Below are 23,473 nucleotides of genomic sequence, written 5' to 3' on the forward strand. Positions count from 1 at the left end.
GGTAATTCATTGAATTGCCTCCTACTAAGATAAAATGTATTGACCATAATGTGTGTTGACGTTATTAGTGTACGATGTGTTTCAGGCAAGTTAAAGCAGAGGCAAATAGAGGTTTGTGAAAAGAGGCCATATGTCTAATATCTTTTCATTTTTTTCTTCACAGAGCCACCAGTTGAGTTCACCAAACCTCTGGAGGACCAGACAGTTGAGGAAGAGGCCACTGCCACTCTAGAGTGTGAAGTCTCCAGGGACAATGCAGAGGTCACATGGTACAGAGAAGGACAGGAGATCCGCAAAAACAAGAAGTATGAAATGGTGGCCGAAGGCCGTATCAGGAGACTCATCATCAAGGGCTGCACCCCTGATGACTCGAAGTCATACACATGTGACGCCAAGGAGTATAAGACCTCAGCCTTCCTCAGTGTTGAACGTAAGAGAAGGATTGTTTTAATCAAGCACAAAAATACATGTAGGTGTGATTAGAGGATTATAAGATTATTTTCTGATTTCCAGCACCCTTTGTTGAGTTCTCGAAGCCTCTTCATGATGTTGAGGTCAAAGAGAAGGAATCTGCCAGATTTGAGTGTGAAGTATCACGCGAGACTGCTAAGGTAGGTCTGAAAATGTGTTGAATGATTTGTGTCACATACATTTGAGGAAACCTAATCGTTTATGGTTGGTAAACATTTCCATTGAACATGCAGATGATCACCGTCTCTATCATTTCAGGTACGCTGGTTCAAAGATGGCAATGAGATCAGAAAGGGCAAGAAGTATGAAATTATTGCCAAGGGATTACAGCGTATTCTTGTCATCAGCAAATCAGTGTTTGATGATGAAGCTGAATATGAATGTGATGCAAGGACATCCAAATCTTCTGGCATGCTGACCGTTGTTGGTGAGTTGTCATTTTTATAATTTTTCTCTTGTTTTCTTCTAAATAAACCAAGAGTAAATCATTAACTGATCATGCTGATGTGTCCTTACCACAGAGGAGGAGGCAAGATTCTCAAAGAATCTGTCCAACGTTGAAGGAACTGAAACAGACAGTGTGAAAATGATCTGTGAAGTATCCAAGGCCAGTGCAGAGGTCGTCTGGTACAAAGGTGACGAGGAGTTGCCCGAGGGTGGTAGATATGAGCAGGTTCAGGATGGCCGCAAGAGAATCCTCATTATTCAGGATCTTCGCCTGAATGATGCCGGAGAGTACAACTGCAGACTCCCTAATGCCAAAACATCAGCCACTCTGAAGCTCAATGGTAAAATATTTCACGTCATGATTCATTTCACAGTATATTATATAAACACTATTTGCTTCTAACAACTGTTTTCCTGTTCTCCAGAACTGGCTGCTGAGTTTATCTCCAGACCTCAACCCCAGGATGTGGTTGAAGGTGAAAAGGCAGAGTTTGTGTGCTCAGTCTCCAAAGACACATTCGAGGTCAAATGGTTCAGAGGTGACAAGGAACTTCAGTCTGGCGATAAGTATGACATTATCTGCGACGGAAAGAGAAGAGCGCTTGTCATCAAGAACTGCGAGCGTGTGGATGATGGAGGCTACATCGCTTTTATCGGAACAGTTAAGGCATCAGCTGAACTGACTGTTATTGGTAAGCATCCATCGACGAAACTGTCAATGTGTCTGAAATATAAATAGGCTCCTGAAATAGTAGGACTGTTTTTTTAACATTTGATATCTCTTCACAGAAAAACTCAGGATTGTCACACCTCTCAAAGACACTACAATGAAGGAGGGACAGGAGATTTCTCTCAACTGTGAGGTCAACTCCGATGGAGCTAAAGCAAAATGGATGAAGAATAGCGAGACCATCTTTGAGAGCAGCAAGTTCATCATGGCTCATAGGGACAATGTTTTCTCTCTGAGAATCAAGAACGCTGAAAAGTCAGATGAATCCGAGTACACCATCACACTGGTCAACCAGCGTGGTGAACAGGCCAAGAGTTCCTGCAAAGTCTCTGTTGACGGTAAAAATGCCCTCATATATTTACATGGAAACAAAGTACAATAATATGACATGCTGAAGTACAACTTCATCTTACATTCAGTGCCAGACCTCAACAAAGTTTCACTTTCAGATATATACGGTCTGTGGCTTTGCATTAGTTGCCTATTCATATGTTTCTGTTTTGATAACAGCTTATTCTGTTTCATTTTTATCTGCAGAGGAGCAAATCAAGATTATTGAGCCTATTGAGGACTGTGAAACACAGGAGAAGAAGACCATCACCTTCACATGTAAGGTGAACAGACCAAATGTTACCGTGAAATGGATGAAGGCTGGTCAGGAGATCACCTTCAGCAAACGCATCCTGTACAGGGTGGACAACAAGAAGCACACACTCACCATCAAAGACTGTGTCATGGATGATGAGGGTGAATACACTGCCATGGTTGGATCCGACAAGTCTGCGGCCGAGCTGATCATCAGCGAAGCCCCCACTGACTTCACCGGACAGCTCAAAGACCAGACTATCACTGAGTTTGAGGAGGCTGTGTTCTGCTGCAAGTTGTCCAAAGAGAAGGCTAAAGTCAAATGGTATAGAGATGGCAGAGAGGTCCGGGAGGGAAAAAGGTAATGTATTGATCTATTTAGTCATAACTGTTGAGATACTAGAAGAGATGTACTTTTTGCAGATCAGATCAGAGCATCTGCTCATTTGATTGTCTTGGAATTCAGATACAAATTTGAGAGGGAAGGAAAGACATGCAGTCTTCACATCAAGAACTGCAGACCAGATGATGAATGTGAATATGCCTGTGGTGTGGAGGACAGAAGAACCAGGGCTCGGCTCTTTGTTGAAGGCAAGAACAGTCAATTTTAAAATCATTCATTACATTGTCCCCTTTTCAATATGCTCACAATAACCCGTGTTTGATTCCACAACAGAGACACCCGTGGAGATCGTCAGACCTCCTGGAGATGTTTTCGAGCCTCCAGGCTCAGATATTGTCTTTGAGGCTGAGCTGAACAAAGACAGGGTGGAGGTCAAATGGATGAGGAACAACATGATCATTGTCCAGGGTGACAAATACCAAATGCTGAGCGAGGGCAAAGTTCACCGACTCCAAGTCTGTGAGATTAGGCCTCGTGACCAGGGCGAGTACAGAATCGTTGCCAAAGACAAGGACGCCAGAGCCAAGCTTGAGCTGGCAGGTGTGTAGAAGTGGATTTATCTGGTCTGTTCTTATGGTTGCATTAACCTGATGTACAAATGCGCTATCAACATAGTAATAAGTGGATAAGTCACACATGAGTAACATCTCACACAACACAAACGACTCACATATTCTCTGGTGCTTCTGCCTCCACAGCTGTGCCAAAGATCAAGACTACTGACCAGAGCCTGGTGACAGATGCTGGAAAGCCTTTCGTCATGACTGTCCCTTATCATGCCTATCCACGTGCTGAGGCTGAGTGGTTCTTCAATGACTCCAGCTTGCCATTCCAGAACGTTGATACCTCTGCAGAGAAGACTGACTACAGACTGAAACACCCCAAGAAGGCCGACCAAGGTCGTTATAAGGTTGTGATCAAGAACAAACACGGAAAGGGAGAGGCTTTCATCAATCTGGACGTCATTGGTGAGGCTATGGTTTTGTATTTTATCTGGAACATTTAACAAAAATATGGAAATACACTATATATATCATTTCGATGATTCGATGATGATTTTTCTACCCTATAAACTGAGATCATGCTCTTCCATGGACAATGGCAAGTTAATTTATTTTAATGGAATCCTTTTTTTCCCAGATGCTCCTGGACCTGTCAAGAACCTGAAAGTGGTTGACACCTCTGATGGAGAGGTCAGCCTTGCATGGGAGGAGCCAGAGAACGATGGTGGCAGCAAGATCATCGCTTATGTTGTGGAGAGACGCGATGTCAAGCGTAAGACATGGACTCTGGCAACTGACCGTGCAGACAGCACCGAGTATTGTGTTGGTGGACTGCAGAGGGACAACTTCTACCTCTTCCGTGTCTGTGCTCGCAACAGAGTTGGAAATGGACAAACCGTTGCTACTGACAAACCTGTTCAGGCTAAAAACATGTTTGGTAAGATTCTTTTTCCATGGTCTGAACCTAATGCACAGTACAAGTCTGAATGTTTAGCATAAGTGATATTCATTGTCTTTATTTATTGTGTTTCAGATGTTCCTGACGCTCCTCAGAATGTCATGGTTGGGGTTGTTAATAGGTATGGTGCCACCGTCTCCTGGGAACCTCCACTTGTTGATGGAGGATCTGAGATCACCAACTACGTCATTGAGCTCCGGGACAGGACATCTGTGAAGTGGGAAGCAGCGCTGGTGACCAAGGCTTCAGATCGCACTGCGACGCTCACTGACGTTGTGGAGAACAAGGAGTACATCTTCCGTGTCAGAGCAGAGAACAAGGCTGGTGTTGGCCAGCCAAGTGCTGCCACTGATCCAGTGAAGATCATGGACCCCATTGGTTAGTGAAGTTGACATATCAAGTAGCATACAATTTTCAGAAATAACATAATATAAATATATACATATATACTATGAATGACCTACCACATGACATACTACACCGCACATGTCAGTGTTTTGTAAAATTTTCATTGTCATTCATGCCATAATATGTCTTAATATACATGTCTGTCATTACAGATAAGCCAAGTCCACCACTGAACTTCAACTATTCACATCAAACCAAGCACTCTGTGCAGCTTGAATGGGAGACCCCATTGAGCAACGGAGGTAGTATGATCACAGGCTACATCATTCAGAAGTCTGAAGAGGGATCAGACAAGTGGCTGAGATGCAATGCCAGACTCTGCCAGGACCTTTGCTACAAGGTATATAACCCACTGTTTGGTGATTTGATAGTTTTATGTATGTTCATGTTTTTTTTAAACGATCCAATTAAACATTTCCTGTAATCTGCTTCCTGTGTAGGTGTCTGGGCTGAAGTTTGGACAGAAGTATCTCTACAGAGTAAGTGCAGAGAATGCCGCCGGAGTTTCCGATCCAGCTGACACACTTGGACCCCTCTTGGCAGATGACCCACATGGTAAGTCTTTACCCATTTGTGAGCCATCATGCAGCATGTGTTCTCGGCATTGGAATACTCAGTAACACATTTCTTAAATTTGGTTCTCAGTCGGTCCAACAATGGACCTCAGTGGATTCAGAGATGGCCTTGAGGTTATGGTTCCTCAGCCTCTTACTATCCGCGTGCCCATCTCTGGATACCCCACACCCAAAGCCAGATGGAGCTTTGGTGATAAAGATCTGAGTACTGCGGATGAACGTGTGACCATGACAACTAAGCAGAACTACACTGAACTGGTCATCTCTCCAAGTGTCCGTCCAGACAAAGGAACATACACTTTGCACCTGGAGAATGATGTTACCACTGTCTCAGGAGAGATTGACGTCAATGTCATTGGTATGTAACTTGCCTTCACACTAAACAAATTATTCTCAAACTGGCAAAGTCTCATAGCAATCTATAATTGTGTATGACTTTTCACGGCCTTCCCTTTCATCCTTGCAGCATCTCCAAGTGCACCCAAGGACTTCAAGGTTCCTGAGGTCACCAGACACCATGTGCACCTCACATGGGAGGCTCCAGAGCATGATGGAGGCAGCCCTGTCATTGGCTACCAGATCGAGAAGCGTGAGGTGTCTAGAAAGACCTGGGTCAAGGTACGTTTTCCCACCTTTTCTACTGTCACTGTAGAAAATGTTGCTGTACACTAAACTGGTTCTTTTTATGTATTGTCTAACTTATAATAAAAATTGTATTCCTTTTTTATAGGTTATTTCTGGCGTGCAGGATCTGGAATACACTGTCACTGATGTCATTGAGGGCAAGGAGTATTTGTTTAGTGTTACTGCTTGCAACAAATGCGGCCCTGGAGAACCAGCATACATGGACGAGCCAGTCAATGTCTCCTCACCAGCAAGTATGTCTGACACTCGCATTCAGTTCCTCATAAAGACAGTGTTTTTAAAGTCTTTTAAAGAGTACGAGTCTGATCTATGCCTGTGTTTGAATTGCAGCTATTCCTGATCCACCTGAGAACCTTAAATGGAGGGACAAGACTGCCAAGGGCATCTTCCTCCTCTGGGAAACTCCCAGGTATGACGGCGGTGCACCAATCAAGGGCTACATCGTGGATAAATGCCAACGTGGAACTGACAAGTGGGAAGCTTGTGGAGACCCCATGCCTGAGCTTAAGTGAGTGGGGAAATAACACCATATTGTTTCACTCAAGCCAGTGGAATACCATGTATATCTTCATGTAAAATGTATATCCCACACTGCATATTTGATTTCAGAGCTGGGACAAGGGCCTGAGTAAATGCCATGATATACATTGTGATTTCGCTTTGTACTTCTCCGTAGATATCAAGTAACTGGCCTTACTGAGGGGCAGTGGTATGCTTACCGTGTGAGGGCCGTTAACAAACTGGGAGCCAGTAGACCTTGCCGTGCCACAGATGAAATCCAGGCTGTTGATGCTAAAGGTATAATTTTATATTCTTAATCTTTACTATCCTCAGCAACAAGTTGTTACGGTTTTCATTGTGTGTGGTATAATGAAGTTGACCGACACTTCTGTTTGACTCAACAGAACCTCCAGAGATTCAGCTGGACGTCAAACTTCTTGCTGGTCTGACTGCCAAGGCAGGCTCAAAGATTGAGCTCCCTGCTGATGTGCTTGGCAAGCCCGAGCCTAAGGTAAAATGGACCAAAGCTGACCTTGTCCTGAAAGATGACGACAGGATTAAGATTGACACCAAGCCTGGTCATTCCACACTGGTCATTGCCAAGACAACCAGAAGTGACACTTCTACCTACATTATTGAGGCTATGAACTCCATTGGACGTGCAACTGCAACAGTTGATGTCAACATTCTTGGTACGAATGTGCTTGATTGTAATGTTTTACTAATAACCAATGTATATTAGTATAATTAAATGTATTTATTATTTCTTATCCATTTGTATTTGTTATTTTATTAAAGTACAGAAAGTGATTGTGATTCAGTTTGAATATGTTGTTAAAATGTGTTCTAACTACCATATACAGACAAACCTGGCCCACCTGCTGCCTTTGATATCTCTGACATTACCAACCACTCCTGCTCCCTGGCCTGGAATCCACCCAGGGATGATGGTGGCTCTGTCATCACCAACTACATTGTGGAGATTAGACCCGCAGACAAGGAGGAGTGGAAGAAACTATCTGCCACTATTAAAGCAACCACCTTCAGCGCCAAAAAACTTGTGGCTTTGAAGGAGTACATCTTCAGAGTGTCTGCTGAGAACCAGTATGGCATTGGTGCACCTGTAGAGCATCTGCCCATTGTGGCCAAATATGCATTCGGTAAAGTATTCTAATGTTTTCATCAAAGTTTCTATTCTTGGTGGGGCTTTTTTTACACTGTATTGATTATGTTAATTCTCAATGCATTTTGCTCTTATATTCAGATCCTCCTGGTGCACCAACTAGAGTTACACCTTCTGATATTGCAAGGGATGCTGTGACTCTGACATGGTATGAGCCTGATGAGGATGGCGGTAGCCCAATCACTGGGTACTGGGTGGAGAAGTTTGACCAAGAGAATGACAAATGGATTAGATGCAACAAGCTACCAATCAAGGATTCAACATTTAGGTTAGTACTGTGTGATAACAGTACTTTTCATATGCCACTCAGCATAAAGTTATGAGTCCAATGATTCCTTATGAGTTGGCTTGATGTGTATTTCAGAGTGAAAGGACTGCCAACTAAGAAGAAGTACAGATTCCGTATTCTGGCTGAGAATCTTGCCGGACCAGGAAAACCAAGCACCGACACTGATCCAATCCTGATTAAGGATCCAATTGGTATGTCAACTTTTGAAAAAACAATGCAAGTATTAAAAGTTTCGATGGCTGTAGTTCACATTACAATTCCTTGTACTTCCATCTCCTCTGTCTCTAGATCCTCCATGGGCTCCTGGCAAGCCATTCGTCAGAGACATTGCCAAGACCTCTGCAACCCTTCAGTGGACCAGGCCTGAGCATGATGGCGGGGCTAAGATTGAGTCCTACATCATCGAGTTCCTGAAGAGTGGAACCGAGGAATGGGTCCGTGCAGCTGAAGATGTGCCTACCACTGAACACTGCTTGAAAGGACTCATGGAGAATCAAGAGTACTCATTCAGAATTAAGGCTGTCAATGTTGCTGGCGAGAGTGAACCCAGCGAGCCAAGTGATCCAGTTGTCTGCAAGGAGAGACTCTGTAAGTAATCTCAGGATCAACTTGAAAATAACTATACAATGACTTATATTTTTGAACATTGTTTTGAAGAAAGGAATGACTATTTGCTTTAACATTTAATAGATCCTCCATCGCCCCCACGCTGGATTGAGGTGACTAACATCACTAAGCTCTCCGCCGAATTCAAGTGGACTGAACCAGACTCAGATGGTGGCTCTCCAATCACCAACTACAATGTGGAGAAGAGAGATGTCAGGCGTAAGACCTGGCAGACTGTGGACACCACTGTGAAGGAATGCAAATATACTGTCACTCCCCTGAATGAAGGATCACTGTATGTGTTCCGCGTGTCGGCCGAGAATGCTGTTGGCCAGAGCGACTTCTGTGAACTGGAGGACTCTGTGCTAGCCAAGGATACTTTCAGTAAGTCGATCCTCTTTGTCAGTGAAAACCGTATTTATTGAAATGCATTGACCTGCTTAACTGAATTGTGGACATTTTTGTAAGAACTATTAAATGTCTTTTTTCAGCTACTCCTGGACCTCCTTACGCCCTGACTGTGGTTGAGGTGACAAAGAGACATGTTGACCTGAAGTGGGAGGCTCCTAAGAGTGATGGCGGAAGACCAATCACAAAGTATTTGAATTCTCACCTCATTCATATATTTCAGTCTATACATACTTTACATTTAATATTGATCTCTTCCTCAGGATGACTTTGCCTTTTAGAGAAAGAAAATGCATCAATGTTTTGCTTTTGCAGGTATGTCATTGAAAAGAAAGAGAAACTGGCAACACGCTGGGTTAAGTCTGCAAAGACCCCAGGACCTGAATGCAATTACAGGGTGACTGATGTTGATGAGGGAACCGAGGTCCAGTTCCAAGTCCGTGCTGAGAATGAGGCTGGTGTTGGCCACCCAAGTGAACCAACTATGATCCTGATGATTGAGGACGCAACAAGTATGTTTTTCAGTGTTGCGTTGTTAATTCAACCACAATCATGTGATAACATTAAAAACACATTACAGATACCACATCTCACTAATGGACTGTTTTTATTTTTTTTATTTTTTTAGGTGCACCATCACCTCCAATAGAGGTCAAGATCATTGACGCAAGCAGAGAGCATATCAATATCACATGGAATCCACCACAGAAGAATGGAGGAAGCCCTGTCACTGGTTACCATGTTGAGATTGCCGAGGCAGGCACTGAGAAGTGGATGAGAATCAATTCCCGTCCAGTCAAGGAGCTTCAATTCAAGGCAGAGGAGGGAATTGTTCCAGAAAAGCAATACGTGCTCAGAGTTCGTGCTATCAATGCTATTGGTGTCAGCAATCCCTCTGAGATTTCTGACAAGGTCTTTGCCAAGGATCCTGATTGTAAGTGTTCAGTAAAAAAAAAGTAAAGTATTTTGACTGGAGCAAGCATATGTATTATGTGCGGCTAACACTTTTTTTCTCCTGAAGGCACACCAACAATTGAGGTCGAGACCCAAGAGATTGTTCTTGTTGAAGGCGACAGAATGCATCTGAAGCTTCCATACAGAGCAATCCCCAAACCAACCATGGTTTGGAAGAAGGGAGAGACTGAGATGAAGACTGATGACAGGATCACCCTGACCTGTGAGCTGAACAGTGTACACTTGGAGCTGCCAAAGTGTGTGCATGCTGATGCTGGAGGGTACACAGTTACTCTGGAAAATACACTTGGCTCTGTCACTGGCACCGTCAATGTTAAAGTCATTGGTAAGTCCATGTCTGAATATTATGGGCCGGTTTTCCCGGAATAGATTAAGCCTAGTTCAAAACTATCTTCATCAAAGTTATCTTTAGTCTGGGCTTAATGAAATGCAATTCATGCAATGCATACAAATTATATACATGAAAGAACATTTGATGAGAGAGTGGTGAAGTCACTGTATGCTTTATTTTAATGCACAGGCCTGCCTGGACAATGTAAGATCATTGATGCCTGTGAAGTCACCAAGAACTCCTGCAAGATCACATGGGAGCCTCCAGAGAATGATGGTGGCACTCCCATCCTCCACTATGTCCTTGAGAGAAGAGAGGCTTCAAAGAAGACATTCATGCCTGTGATGTCTGGCGACAATGTTGTTGAATTCAAAATCAAGGATCTTTTCGTGAACGCAGAGTATTACTTCCGTGTCAAGGCTGTCAACAAGGTGGGCGCTGGAGAGTATCTTGTACTCCGCAACCCAGTTATCACTGAGGATCAAAAGCGTAAGTACAGATCAGGTTGAGATTTTAGGTTACCATAAAGCAACCTCTTTGGACTCGCAAATGATACTGTTCAAATATTTTTTGTTTTATTTTCAAATATGCACTTTAATATTACAGAGAAACCAGACCCACCCACTGATGTCAAGGCCATCAACCCTACTTCTCAGTCCATCACAGTTACTTGGAAGGCACCAGACTATGATGGTGGCCTGCCAATCAAGGGCTACATGGTGGAGAAGATTGAGAAGGATGGTGATAGGTTTGGGCCATGCTGTGACGCTTTGGAGACAGGCTTGACTTACACCGTCAAGGGCCTGACAGAGGGCAAGGAATATCAGTTCCGTGTCCGTGCTGAGAATGCAGCTGGAGTCAGCGAGCCGTCTCGCAGCACACCCCTGACTGTAGCAGCTGATCCTGTTGGTAAGATATGTTATGGATATCTTAAGTAATAGGACATTTTCTTCTATCAACTTTATCTACATACTTTATTTGTTAGTGTTGTAAGTGAATTGACGCTAAGTGTCTTTGTCTCATTTCAGATCTTCCTAAAGTCACCCTGCATCCACGCATCCAGGCTGGCCTGGCTATCAAGAAAGGTGATGAGATGAGGCTGGACGCTTTCATCTCCGGCTCCCCATACCCAACTGTGACATGGCTGAGGAACGACGTGGATGTCAAGCAAGTGGCCGAGAAGAAGGTGGAGCTTCCCATCTTCAAGAAAAAGAAGAAGGGCAAAGAGCAAGAGCCAGAGCCAGAGGAGTTCCATCTCCCTATGATTGAGCGCCTGTCCTTCGACCAGAGCAAGAAAGGCGAGTCTGCCATGATGGTGCGTGAATCCATTCGTGGGGATTACGGCAAGTATACCATCGTGGTTGAGAATCAGCATGGTGTTGCTAAGGCATCTTGTGAAGTCAACGTCCAAGGTAAGTCAACAACACTTGAAAAGGCACAACCAGAACAAACCATTTCTTGTAGATTTTTGTCAAGATTATGTAGAGGTCTAACCCTTCGTTTTGTTAAATAACCTGCAGATAAACCTGGTAGGCCAGTCAACTTTGAATTTGAAGAGATCAGGAACACCTCTGTTATATGCAAGTGGGACGCACCTCTGGATGATGGTGGCAGTGAGATCCTGAATTACATGGTTGAGAAGAAAGACAACAAGAATGAGGAGATTGGCTGGGTCACTATCACTTCAACTCTTAAGGGTTACAGCTGCCCTGTGACCAAACTCATTGAAGGAAAGGAATACATTTTCCGTGTTACTGCAGAGAATAAGTTCGGATGTGGACCCTCTTACATCTCTGAGCCACTCATTGCCAAAAACCAATTTGGTAAGAAACTGTTTATTTATTTTGTATTTATTTTTTATATCCATATTAATTTTTGAACATCCATCTAATTTATCTTTTTTAAATTAGAAAAATAAATCATGATATTGTGGCTTTTGTTATTCAGATCCTCCTGATGCACCAAACACACCAAGAATTGGCGAAGTTACTGCAAACACTGCTGCTCTCTCATGGCATGAGCCCAAAGACAACGGCAGCCCTATCCTGGGCTACTGGGTTGAAAGACGTGAAATCAATGGCAAATACTGGAACAGGGTGACCCGCAGCCTCCTCAGTGCGCTCTCAGTCAAGGCAGAAGGACTCATGGAAGGCCTGACCTACAGCTTCAGAGTTTGTGCTGAGAATCTTGCTGGCCCTGGCGAATTCAGCCCCCCGACTGATCCTCAGATGGCAATGGATGCAATTTGTAAGTTTCAGAGATCCTTGTTTGAAGAATGTTAACATAAACGTTTGTCTGTAAAGGAATAAGCGTTCTGCGCTCACTTTTTAATACAATTGTTATTTGATTTCAGTGTTACCTGGGCCACCTATTCCAAGAATCCTTGACACTTCCAACACAACTGTTGATATCGCCTGGCAGCCTCCTCTGTATAATGGTGGTGGAGACATCCTTGGTTACCACATTGAACGCTGCCTGGTTGGCGAGAAGGACTGGGTCCGCTGCACAGAGTACAGGTGCAAGGAGTGCAAGTACACTCTCACAGGACTGACAGAAGGCTCTGATATTGTCATTCGTGTGTTTGCCGTCAACGATGCAGGCAACGGCCCACCTGGAGTGACTGAACAAGTCCTGGTTAAAGAGCCTGAAGGTAACCATTCAAAAATATCTCTTCATGTTACCAGAATGGACTCAACTTTATTACATATTTTTGATGCACCTTTGGTGAATATTCCCCCCCAGACTAATATAAATGTGATGAATGTTACAGAGGCTCCAGTGGTTGAGTTAGACATCTCTGTGAGGAACGGAGTCATCATCAAGGCTGGTGAGAGCCTGAAGCTGCCTGCCACCGTTGCTGGTAGACCCAAGCCTGAGATTGCATGGACAAAGGATGATGCTGAGCCCGACAAAGAGCGTGTTGTCATTGAGAACGCTGGAAAGAACAGTGTTCTTTTCATCAAGCATGCCGTGAGAACGGACTTTGGCAATTACCAGATCACCGGAAAGAACACTAGTGGAACCAAGTCTGCATCTGTTAAAGTCGATGTCATGGGTATGCTCTTGTTTCTACTTGATTAGTATTATGCCATTACGCCTATGTTTTGCCTCATGTTTCTATTATTTTTAACCTCTCAATTGTCTTTGTTACACCAGATGTTCCTGGACCTGTGGTTGATTTTAAGACTACTCAAGTGAACAAGAGGATAATATCTCTGGCATGGTCCGATCCACTTGACAATGGCGGAAGTGATATTATGGGATATGTTGTTGAGAGAAAGGATGCTAAAATGCAACTCTACAGACAGCCCTTGGAGATTGCCTCCTGCAAATGTGACATCACTGGTCTTCTGTCCGAAGAGGAATACATGTTCCGTGTTGTGGCAAGAAACAAATATGGCCTTGGAGCACCAGTTGATCTGGGCCCTATTCTTGCTGCCGATCCATTAGGTTAGGATCTTTCACACTGTTATCACTTATCACTTATCTCTTATTATATAAGAGGTGATAAAAAGGAATTAATAACCATGGCTGCTTTTCCTTGTTTCAGGTGTGCCCACTGCCCCACTAAAACTGCGTTACACTGACAGAGGCAAGACAACCATTACCCTTGCCTGGGAGCCTCCTCGCAGTGATGGTGGCAGTCCAATCATTGGCTACAATATTGAGAAGATGAGACACGACTCAAACGAGTTTGACCCTGCCAATCGTAATATCTGCAAGGACTGCACTCTGGTTTTGGAGAACCTGTCTGAGAACCAGTCGTATCAGTTCCGTGTCAAGGCCGTCAATGAGATTGGAGATGGCGAGCCCTCAAGACCAATCACTGCTGTTATCATGGATGATGAAAGTATGTTCATCACCTAGAAATGGACTTATATTTAAAAGTGCCTGCTCGTCAAACTAACAAAGCAATTACATAATAATTTGACAGAATAAAGTAAATACGAATCCTATTAAATTAAATTACATTAGATTTTTTTAGCTAATACAACGAAAAGTAAATCTTTATGAATTGGCCCATTTCTGTCTATCTCTTTTCTTCTAGTTGCCCCAACTGTGACATGGCTGAAGTATTTCAAGAGGGATTCTATCATTGTCAGGGTTGGCGCAGCCATTGATATCCCAGCTGAAATTGTAGGTCTGCCACTACCAACCTTTGTGTGGTCCAAGGATGGAGTTGTGATCGACAAGCCTCCTGAGACAATAACACTTGAAGAAGAGGAGATTAACAGAACAACAATACGCGCCAAGATCAGTGTCCCTGTGACTGTCAGATCAGATACTGGTGTTTACACACTGACAGCAACAAATATCTTTGGCAAAGCTGAACCCAGAATCAAAGTGGAAATCTTGGGTAAGATTACTCAGTCAATACATATTTGTCAGTGAAATGACAAAAGTAATTGTACTTCCTGGGTTCCTAGGTTCCTTATTTCACTCCTTTTTTTTCCTCCTACAGATCGCCCTTCACCACCAAGAGATATTGTGGTTTCTGACATCAAAGCTGTATCTTGCTACCTCACCTGGAGTGCTCCAGATGACGATGGCGGAAGTGAGATTATGAACTACATTATTGAAAAGAGAGATGCAATCAAGAAAAAGGCTGATTGGGAGCAGCTGACCTGCGTCATTGTTGACAGGCGATACGGGGTTAGTTTTAGCCAGATTTTCTTTAAATGCTTTTATTTTATGTGATATCAATTGTAAACCATTTTTATATTACAACACATTTTTCCCCTTTCAAGGTATATAAATTGAATGCCTATGGCTCCTACCAGTTCAGAATACTGGCTGAGAACAAGTTTGGAATCAGCGATGGCTGTGAATCTTCTAAGGTTGAACTTAAGGATCCGTTTGGTCTTCCTGGACCTCCGAGGAACCCTAAAATTAAGTCATGCACTAGCAGTTCAATGGTTGTGACCTGGGAGCCACCAAAGGATAACGGTGGATCCATCATTAAGGGCTACTGGTTGGAGAAGAGAGAGAGAGGTGCAGTGTACTGGGGCCGTGTAAACAGAGCTCCAGTCACAAAGCCAGCAGTTAAGGGACTGGAATACACAGTACTCCGCCTTAATGAGGGGTCAGAGTACCAGTTCCGTGTGATGGCTGAAAATGCTGCTGGACTTGGACCCCCAAGTGAGGCATCCGACTGCAGAACCGCCCTGGATAAAAGGAGTGAGTAGAGTATAATTTTGCCAGATTTGCTTTGAAAGTACAATTCAGATAGAAAAGCACGTTCTCAATGCTGACTGGATGTTGATTATAAACTCTCACTTATGTTACAGACGCACCTAGTCCACCATCAAGTCCAGAGGTTGCAGATAAAACCAAGAACAGCGTTACACTTACCTGGACCCCACCAGAGAGAGATGGTGGAAGTCCCATTAAAGGGTACATTGTTGAGTATCATGAGGAGGGTGACGTGGAATGGAAGAGAGCAAATCTGCCAGACAAGCTGGTTCCAGGCACTAAATTCACAGTTCCTGATCTCAAAGAGAACAGGAAGTGCCGATTCAGAGTCATTGCAGTGAACGCTGCAGGCGAATCGGAACCAGGTGCAAGAAGTGCTGATACCATGGTGCAGGATGTCCTTGGTAAGGCATTTAATAAGTGAAACACTTTTTTTTTTATGTGTGTGATACATTTTGTCTGATAAAAAATGTTTGGTTCTTCAGTGGAGCCTATTATAGCAGTGGATGTCGACGTGCAAGAGCTTGTATCCATCCACGCTGGTGCACCCATCAAAATTCCAGCCACCATCACTGGACGCCCTATGCCTAAGTTCTCATGGACGTTTGAAGGTCCAGCTGAAACTGAGAAGAAGAATGAAGTTCATACTCTTCCAGTGGACCTACAGGTAAACAGGCTTGGTTCATCCACTTGTGACATTATCTCTAATATCAAAACAATTCCGACTGTTAACATAACCTATCAATATTCACAGGTTCGGGACACTGAGACAACATCAGTCATAACAATCCCTGAGAGTAGACAGGCACACACAGGACGGTTCATCATCTCTGCTGAAAATGCAGCTGGACATAAAAATGTCAAGGTCCGGGTGGCAGTTCTCGGTAAGTAAAATATATTTAAATTTTCCAAACACGTACCTTAATTTCCATATTATGATGTTTGACAATATCCCTTTATGATTATCTTCTTTTGACAGATCTTCCAGGCATAATTAGAGACCTGAAAATAAGTGATATCACTCGTGGCACTTGTAGACTGTCCTGGAAGCCACCAGAGAATGATGGTGGAGATAGAATCAAGAGTTACTTCATTGAAAGGAAATCTGTTGAGGGTAAGGCCTGGACTAAGGTCAACCCAGCATGTACCAGTATGTCTGTGACAGTCCCAGACCTCAGTAACGGACAGGACTACCTGTTCAGAATTCGTGCTGAGAACAGTCTCGGTTTTGGACCACACTATGTAACCGAAGAGGGGATCAGAGCCAGGGATCCAATTCGTAAGTTAAAAAACTTGCCGGCATGATTGCTCAATTTTGCCATTACGTTCACAAAAAGACATATCTTGAAAAATGTGATGTAAATGTTGTATTCCCTCCTCCCCCCAGATCCTCCTGATCCTCCAACAAGGGTCAAAATTGTAGAAGTGCATAAGGGCACTGTCACACTGACTTGGAAGCCACCAAGGAACGATGGGGGAGCACCTGTTATTTATTACAGTATTGAAAGGCTCTGGTGGGACACATGTGGAGACCAGAAAGAAGCCTGGAGGCAGGTCAACAGACGTGACATTGAGGACCTTACATTCAAGGTTGAAGATCTTGTTGAGGGTGGAGAATATGAGTTCCGTGTCAAGGCTTTCAACGAAGTTGGAGGAAGCAGACCATCTTCCACTGCAGGGCCTATCATTGTTAAAGACCAGACAAGTTCGTATATGCCAGCACCATTGATTTAGCATCTTTTTTTTTTTTACATCCAATTGATATCAATATTTTCTGTTTTCATTGTTCCTTTGTTATCTATTTCAGAGGCACCATCCATTCAACTTGAGGAATTCCTTGAGGTTGAACAAGGAGCTGACATCAGCATTGTGGCTAAAATCAAAGGATGCCCCTTCCCAACCCTTACCTGGTTTAAGGCTCCAGCCCACAAATCAGATGCTATGGTTGAGGTGCAGTACGACGAGCACATCAACAAGATTGTGTCTGATGATAGCTGCACCCTGCTGATCCAACAGGGAAAGAGGGAAGACACTGGGCTATACACCATCACAGCCAGCAACAGTATGGGCAAGGCCTCCAAAGAGATGAGACTCAATGTCCTTGGTAAACCTACTTTAAGAAAATAAAAATTCAGCTAAGTGCCACATACACTGTGAACTTTTTGAAGCTGTTAACATACCATTTGGAGTAAAAATGTTTATTAATTGCACCTTTCAGGACGTCCTGGACCACCATCCGCACCCATCAAATTTGAGGAAATCAAGGCTGAACAGATTACTCTGTCTTGGCTGCCTCCCAAAGATGATGGTGGCTCAAAGGTCACTAACTATACGATTGAGAGACGTGTGTCAAACCGTCAGACATGGATCCCTGTCACCAGTGAGCCTAAGGAGCGCCTCTGGACCGTGGATAATCTCATGGAGGGGCATGAGTATATTTTCCGCATCAGGGCGCAGAACAAATACGGAGTTGGTGACCCACTGGATAGCGAGCCAGAACAAGCTAGAAATATTTGCAGTAAGTATTCTGAAAACTGACCTAGGAACTTCATATAGTTTTCATAAAGTTAAATATTCTGGACCATTATCTGGTGATGCTTATAACAATTTTGTTGTTTCCTTCACAAGTTCCCCCAGGCCAGTGTGCAAAGCCAACCATTTCAAGTATCGCAATGGATTCAATGACAGTAAACTGGGAGGAGCCTGAGTCAGATGGTGGCTCCCCCATCACAGGCTATTGGCTTGAACGCAAGGAGACCACCTCCAAACGATGGGTCAGAGTCACTCGTGATCCAATAAAGCCCATGCCTTTTGGTGTGTCATTCAATGTGACTGATCTCATTGAGGGGTCTGAGTACCTCTTCCGTGTGACCCCCATTAATGTGGCTGGAATGGGACCACCAAGTGCGCTTACTGATCCAGTCTTTGCCCGGGACCCTATTTGTGAGTTTTTTTATAGTTGTCAATTGAATATGTAGTTTCTCAAACTTCAGTTCAGTTCACAGTCTAATACAACTTTTTTTTGCAGCTCCTCCTGGACCTCCTACTCCCAAAGTTATTGACTGGACCAAATCTACTGTTGATCTGGAATGGATCCCACCACTAAAGGATGGCGGATCAAAGCTCAAGGGCTACTATGTTGAATACAAGGAAGAGGGAACTGAGGCATGGGTCAAAGTAAGTGTTTAAACTGTTTGCACTTAATAAATGAACACCTTTGCAGCAGTATTCTCTCACATTAGTGTGTTAATATGACAGAAGCGTTAATCTGAACTGAACATTTATGAGTGTTTCTTTCTTTAATAAGGCCAGAGAAAAAGAAGTGAGAGGAACCAGACTTGTTGTGACTGGACTGAAGGAGAAAGGCCTTTACAGATTTAGAGTTGTGGCATTCAATATCGCTGGACTTGGAGAACCGGGCGAGATTCCTGATGCCCTTGAAGTCAAGGACAGGACAAGTATGTACTCAGATTTAAAAAAAAAAAGTGATTGTTAATACATATAATGGATACAATAAAATTGCATACACCTGAGCTGCCGACCTGATGTCACTGACCATTTTGTTGACTCTTCAGTTGCCCCTTCGATTGAGCTCGACCTGTCGGTGAAGGAGAGGATGGTTGTTCACGCTGGAGGAGTCATTCGCATCCTGGCCTACGTGACTGGCCAGCCTCCACCCACAATCACATGGAACAGAGATGATGGTGCTGTACCATCGGATGCTGTTGTTGAGACCACTGCAATCAGCTCCTCTATGGTAATCAAGCCATGCACCAGGAAACACCAGGGCACCTACTCTATCACCGTAGCGAATGGTGGTGGTGAGGTGAAGAGAGCCATTGTTGTTGATGTCCTGGGTGAGTTTTTTTAACTGGCAAATCTGCTAGGCAGATCTACAAATCCATTAATAAGAATTAATGAATATGTATTTCATATATCTATGTGTACATATTTCATTAAGTGCTTCTTTTCAAATACAGATGTCCCTGGTCCAGTGGGTATACCATTCACAACAGAACACCTCACCAGTGACTCATGCAAGTTGAACTGGCTGTTCCCAGAGGATGATGGTGGTTCTGCCATCACCAACTATGTGATTGAGAAACGTGACGCTGAACGCAAGGCATGGACGTCAGTCTCTTATACCGTCACCAGACACAGTGCTGTGGCTCACAACCTGATTGTTGGAAAAGCCTACTTCTTCCGAGTTGCAGCTGAAAATGCCATTGGACTGGGTCCATTCATTAACACAACGTCAGAGATCATCATCAAGGATCCAATTAGTAAGTAATGATGTAGTTGTAATAGCACACATGATATAATAACACCATTTTCAATACATTACGTAATAACAACACCATTTGGAAAGATTTAATGGCTTACATATTCTTACAAAACTGCCTTTACTCATTGGTACATCTTAGCAGTGTTGACTCTCTGGAATTAATTTGATCTGACCACTTCCCTTTTTGTGTCCTTTTTTAACAGCTGTGCCAGACCGCCCAGAGGATCTTGAGGTGACAGCCGTAGCTAGAGACCACATCAGTGTCACTTGGAAACCACCAAAGTTCGATGGTGGTTCTGAGGTCACTTCCTACATCTTGGAAACTCGTACGATTGGCAAAGACAAATACGTCAGACTCACCAAAGAAACACTGATGGACAGGAGGTTCACCTATGATGGTCTGCGGGAGGGTGACTCTTATGAATTCCGTGTCAGTGCTGTGAATGAAGTTGGTCAGAGCAAGCCATCCTTCTGCACTAAAGCAATCACATGCAGAGATGAACTAGGTAGGACTATCTTGTTTTTTGAAATAACTTAACTTCCTTATAAATCAACATCTTTCAGGACACGCATATAGATGCATTAAAAGTATTGATGTTTTTCGGTGGTTATTGTTTTCCTCAGAGCCCCCAACCATTGAGCTTGACTTCCGTGACAAGTTTATCATTCGCGTTGGGGAGAGCTGTGCCCTTCAGGGTCGGTATACTGGAAAGCCTGCTCCATCTATCACTTGGTCTAGAGATGATGAAGACTTGAAAGCAGATGAGCATATCAAGTTCAAGAATACACTGACTACCATGTGTCTTGGCCTTATGAAGGCTAAGCGTGAGCACAGTGGCAGATACTGTGTGACTGTGGAGAACAGCACTGGAGCCCGCAAAGGCGTTTGCAATGTCACTGTTGTTGGTATGCTTACATCATATTATTATTTTCTTTACCTAACTTTTTCCCCATGTGATTTTTAATGCGTGAAATCTCTACTGTTGATCGTAGGCAGTCCTTTAGTTTATGGCTATGGTATATCTTTGTGAGTCCTGAGACAGCCCTGAGCAAAATACGTTTTCTTTGCAGACCGCCCATTGCCTCCAGTGGGTCCAGTTGTCTTTGAGGAGGTCCACAGAGACCACATGGTCATTTCTTGGAAGCCTCCTCTTGATGATGGTGGTGTGGGAATTTCCAACTACATTGTTGAGAAGAGAGACACCAACAGAGAGGCGTGGACTACTGTCACATCAGCCATGACAAAGTTGACATGCAAAGTGCCCAAACTCGAGGAGGGACGTGAATACATCTATAGAATCTCAGCTGAGAATATGTACGGCATCAGTGACCCACTGGAGTCTGAGGAGATGAAAGCTAAAGATCGTTACAGTACGTAACATTTTTTTAGAAGGATTCGAAATGATCAAACAATATTCTGATTTAAATGAACCGTGACCCATTTTAAAATATTGTTGTCAAATTTTTAGGGGTACCCGAGGCACCTGAGGAACCCACTGTGAGGGAGGTGTACCACGACTCAGCCCTAATCATCTGGAACCGACCACGTGATGGTGGCAAGCCCATAACCAATTATATCCTTGAGAAGAAGGAGCCATCTGCAAAGAGATGGAATCGTGCTACAAGGGATCCTATTTATCCAAATACTACATACCGTGTGCTGGATCTTGTTGAAGGCACACAGTATTTATTCCGTGCTACAGCAGAGAACGAAATGGGCATTGGTGACCCAAGCCCGCCATCACAGCCAATCCTTGCTAAAGATCCCGTTGGTATGCCAAAGGAGTTTTTCCTAAATCATTGTTATATTTGTAATATTTCTAATGATATACAGTGACATGTTTCTAATATAATGACACAATTTATGTTTCTAGTTCTTCCAACTCCTCCAGTCCTGCCAGAGGCTGTTGATAAGACCAAGGATTCAGTGAGTCTGTCCTGGCGTGTACCTCGTCACGATGGCAAAGGCAAACTCCTTGGCTACATGGTTGAGTATCAGACACCTGGTGCCGTTGAATGGGTGAAGGCTAATGAGACCCCTGATCAATGCACAGACACAAAGTTTGTAGTTACAAACCTGGCTGATGGAGTGGACTACAGGTTCAGGATCATGTCTGTGAATGTAGCTGGAGCCTCTGAGCCTGCATACATCAAGCAAGATATTAAAGTCCATGACAGACTTGGTTAGTTGATACTTTATTTCTAAAGCAATTTTAAGAAACTTTCAGATTACTATTGATTATTTCAAGCAATCTTTTATTTCTGTATCTGCAGAGGTTCCTGAGTTACATCTGGATGGTAATATGTCTCGTGACCATCTGGCTATGGTGGGAACAGACATTGTACTAAGCGCTACAATCAAGGGCATGCCTATTCCAACTGTCACATGGAAGAAGAATGGTGAGGAAGTTCCAGCTAAGTGCATCATTGGGGTCACAGCAACTGGAAGCAAATTAGAAATCCGCAACTGTGATCGCAGTGACAGTGGCAATTACACCTTAACTGTGGAAAATGCAGCTGGAACAAAGACTGCCACTTGTGCAGTGCTCACCCTAAGTATGTATTTTTTTCCTACACAACATTTGTTGTATGAAATATTTGCACTGCAAAGTGTTCAGTTACTTCTACAAATATTTGTTCTTTCTTTTAGAAAAACCTGATCCTCCTCGCGATCTGAATGTTTCTGAGGTCACAAGTGAAGCCGCTTATCTTACCTGGAAAGCCCCAGTAGATGATGGTGGAGCTGTGATTTCTCATTATGTTGTGCAAAAGAAAGATGTTGCATCTGACCAGTGGGTGCCAGTCAATGCCTCCTGCAAGAAACATAGCCTTATGGCCCTGTATCTGATGGAAGGAATTCAGTATTTGTTCCGGGTGGCTTCTGAGAATCAATTTGGCAGAAGTGCTTTTGTTTGTACCAAACTACCTATCAAGGCTATTGATCCTCTCTGTGAGTACTATGCAGAATTATATCTAATATATTTTTTACAGTTCTATAATACAGTGCATCGTAATTATACAAATAATTGTGATGATAATCATATGCTTATTTGCAGACCCACCTGGTCCACCCAAGAACTTGCATCATACCGATGTAGAAAAGACTGAAGTTTGGCTTCAGTGGCAGTGGCCAGAACGCACTGGAGGAAGTGAAATCACAGGATTTATTGTTGAGCACCAAGAGGAGGGAAAGACTGACTGGGTCAGCTTCAAAACAGTCAGCGACGCCAAGAGCCATGTGACTGGATTGGAAGAGGGAAAAACGTACAGATTCCGAGTGAAATCACAAAATGCCATTGGCATCAGCACACCAGACACCAGTGTTCCAGTGACCTGCCAAGAAAAGCTTTGTAAGATGTATTATGATTTCGGTGCATTCACTTGTATGCTTTGGAGGCTTCAACAGAGACTCTTCCCATTCGCTTTGAATAGGATAAGCGTTGCCAAACTGAATTGCGGTTCTGTTGTTTCGCTTTGCTTGCAACAGAAAGTTTAGAAAAGTTCAACTTTGCGGCGCCAGCCAATTAAATGGCATACAAATACTCCAGTGCATTCCTGAGCAATCAAATCGCGTTTCTGCAAATATCCAAAGATAGCTTAATTGGAAATAAGATGGAGGAACAAACTCTGTAGATGGTTGTATTTGTACATTTAGATGTAGATTTTTTTTAAGTTACTGAGAAACGGAGACTGTAAAAATACTTCTGACAAAAATACTTCTGAGGTGATGTACAAGGTGTCTGAGCCAACTATCTTATGTTAGCAAGGTAACTACCCACAAAGGAAAAGGCTTGCTAGCGAAGTTACACAGCGGTCAATTCATAGTGGCGTTACTGGTTGTTGAACTGTCCGTCTTACTATAAAAATCTGTGTTATCAACACCCCCCCCCCAATCGACCGGCAAGCCAATGCGTACATGTGAATGCACCAATAGTCAAACCAGTTCATCCTATCATTCAATAGTAATTTGACATAAC

The 23,473-nt window shown here is 43.5% G+C and overlaps 1 protein-coding gene across 5 annotated transcripts in view; it reads left to right on the top strand.

Annotated features, from left to right (window-relative positions):
* Window positions 1-23,473, top strand: part of LOC308365613 (titin-like) — a 139,944-nt gene that overhangs the window by 60,683 nt on the left and 55,788 nt on the right. For all 5 annotated transcript variants that reach the window (XM_080839089.1, XM_080839090.1, XM_080839091.1 and 2 more), the window contains 61 exons: window positions 164-430; window positions 514-611; window positions 730-898; window positions 993-1,259; window positions 1,344-1,610; window positions 1,708-1,986; window positions 2,186-2,594; window positions 2,700-2,824; window positions 2,910-3,176; window positions 3,335-3,604; window positions 3,777-4,076; window positions 4,173-4,475; window positions 4,658-4,845; window positions 4,946-5,060; window positions 5,151-5,438; window positions 5,547-5,698; window positions 5,811-5,958; window positions 6,056-6,233; window positions 6,402-6,523; window positions 6,631-6,918; window positions 7,090-7,386; window positions 7,491-7,677; window positions 7,774-7,889; window positions 7,987-8,286; window positions 8,389-8,688; window positions 8,796-8,901; window positions 9,028-9,224; window positions 9,341-9,646; window positions 9,734-10,012; window positions 10,208-10,507; window positions 10,625-10,927; window positions 11,047-11,430; window positions 11,539-11,841; window positions 11,966-12,265; window positions 12,372-12,668; window positions 12,789-13,073; window positions 13,175-13,468; window positions 13,569-13,868; window positions 14,067-14,375; window positions 14,481-14,671; window positions 14,767-15,196; window positions 15,307-15,615; window positions 15,697-15,878; window positions 15,966-16,095; window positions 16,191-16,490; window positions 16,599-16,916; window positions 17,019-17,315; window positions 17,430-17,729; window positions 17,840-18,154; window positions 18,240-18,388; window positions 18,519-18,669; window positions 18,787-19,068; window positions 19,192-19,494; window positions 19,700-20,002; window positions 20,121-20,402; window positions 20,568-20,867; window positions 20,966-21,268; window positions 21,371-21,679; window positions 21,771-22,052; window positions 22,147-22,446; window positions 22,553-22,846. In XM_080839089.1, the coding sequence (XP_080695215.1) occupies window positions 164-430; window positions 514-611; window positions 730-898; window positions 993-1,259; window positions 1,344-1,610; window positions 1,708-1,986; window positions 2,186-2,594; window positions 2,700-2,824; window positions 2,910-3,176; window positions 3,335-3,604; window positions 3,777-4,076; window positions 4,173-4,475; window positions 4,658-4,845; window positions 4,946-5,060; window positions 5,151-5,438; window positions 5,547-5,698; window positions 5,811-5,958; window positions 6,056-6,233; window positions 6,402-6,523; window positions 6,631-6,918; window positions 7,090-7,386; window positions 7,491-7,677; window positions 7,774-7,889; window positions 7,987-8,286; window positions 8,389-8,688; window positions 8,796-8,901; window positions 9,028-9,224; window positions 9,341-9,646; window positions 9,734-10,012; window positions 10,208-10,507; window positions 10,625-10,927; window positions 11,047-11,430; window positions 11,539-11,841; window positions 11,966-12,265; window positions 12,372-12,668; window positions 12,789-13,073; window positions 13,175-13,468; window positions 13,569-13,868; window positions 14,067-14,375; window positions 14,481-14,671; window positions 14,767-15,196; window positions 15,307-15,615; window positions 15,697-15,878; window positions 15,966-16,095; window positions 16,191-16,490; window positions 16,599-16,916; window positions 17,019-17,315; window positions 17,430-17,729; window positions 17,840-18,154; window positions 18,240-18,388; window positions 18,519-18,669; window positions 18,787-19,068; window positions 19,192-19,494; window positions 19,700-20,002; window positions 20,121-20,402; window positions 20,568-20,867; window positions 20,966-21,268; window positions 21,371-21,679; window positions 21,771-22,052; window positions 22,147-22,446; window positions 22,553-22,846 (15,693 nt within the window). The remainder of the gene's footprint in view (window positions 1-163; window positions 431-513; window positions 612-729; window positions 899-992; window positions 1,260-1,343; window positions 1,611-1,707; window positions 1,987-2,185; window positions 2,595-2,699; window positions 2,825-2,909; window positions 3,177-3,334; window positions 3,605-3,776; window positions 4,077-4,172; window positions 4,476-4,657; window positions 4,846-4,945; window positions 5,061-5,150; window positions 5,439-5,546; window positions 5,699-5,810; window positions 5,959-6,055; window positions 6,234-6,401; window positions 6,524-6,630; window positions 6,919-7,089; window positions 7,387-7,490; window positions 7,678-7,773; window positions 7,890-7,986; window positions 8,287-8,388; window positions 8,689-8,795; window positions 8,902-9,027; window positions 9,225-9,340; window positions 9,647-9,733; window positions 10,013-10,207; window positions 10,508-10,624; window positions 10,928-11,046; window positions 11,431-11,538; window positions 11,842-11,965; window positions 12,266-12,371; window positions 12,669-12,788; window positions 13,074-13,174; window positions 13,469-13,568; window positions 13,869-14,066; window positions 14,376-14,480; window positions 14,672-14,766; window positions 15,197-15,306; window positions 15,616-15,696; window positions 15,879-15,965; window positions 16,096-16,190; window positions 16,491-16,598; window positions 16,917-17,018; window positions 17,316-17,429; window positions 17,730-17,839; window positions 18,155-18,239; window positions 18,389-18,518; window positions 18,670-18,786; window positions 19,069-19,191; window positions 19,495-19,699; window positions 20,003-20,120; window positions 20,403-20,567; window positions 20,868-20,965; window positions 21,269-21,370; window positions 21,680-21,770; window positions 22,053-22,146; window positions 22,447-22,552; window positions 22,847-23,473) is intronic.

The sequence above is a fragment of the Sprattus sprattus genome, assembly GCF_963457725.1.
Source record: "Sprattus sprattus genome assembly, chromosome: 5".
NCBI classification, from domain to species: domain Eukaryota; kingdom Metazoa; phylum Chordata; class Actinopteri; order Clupeiformes; family Clupeidae; genus Sprattus; species Sprattus sprattus.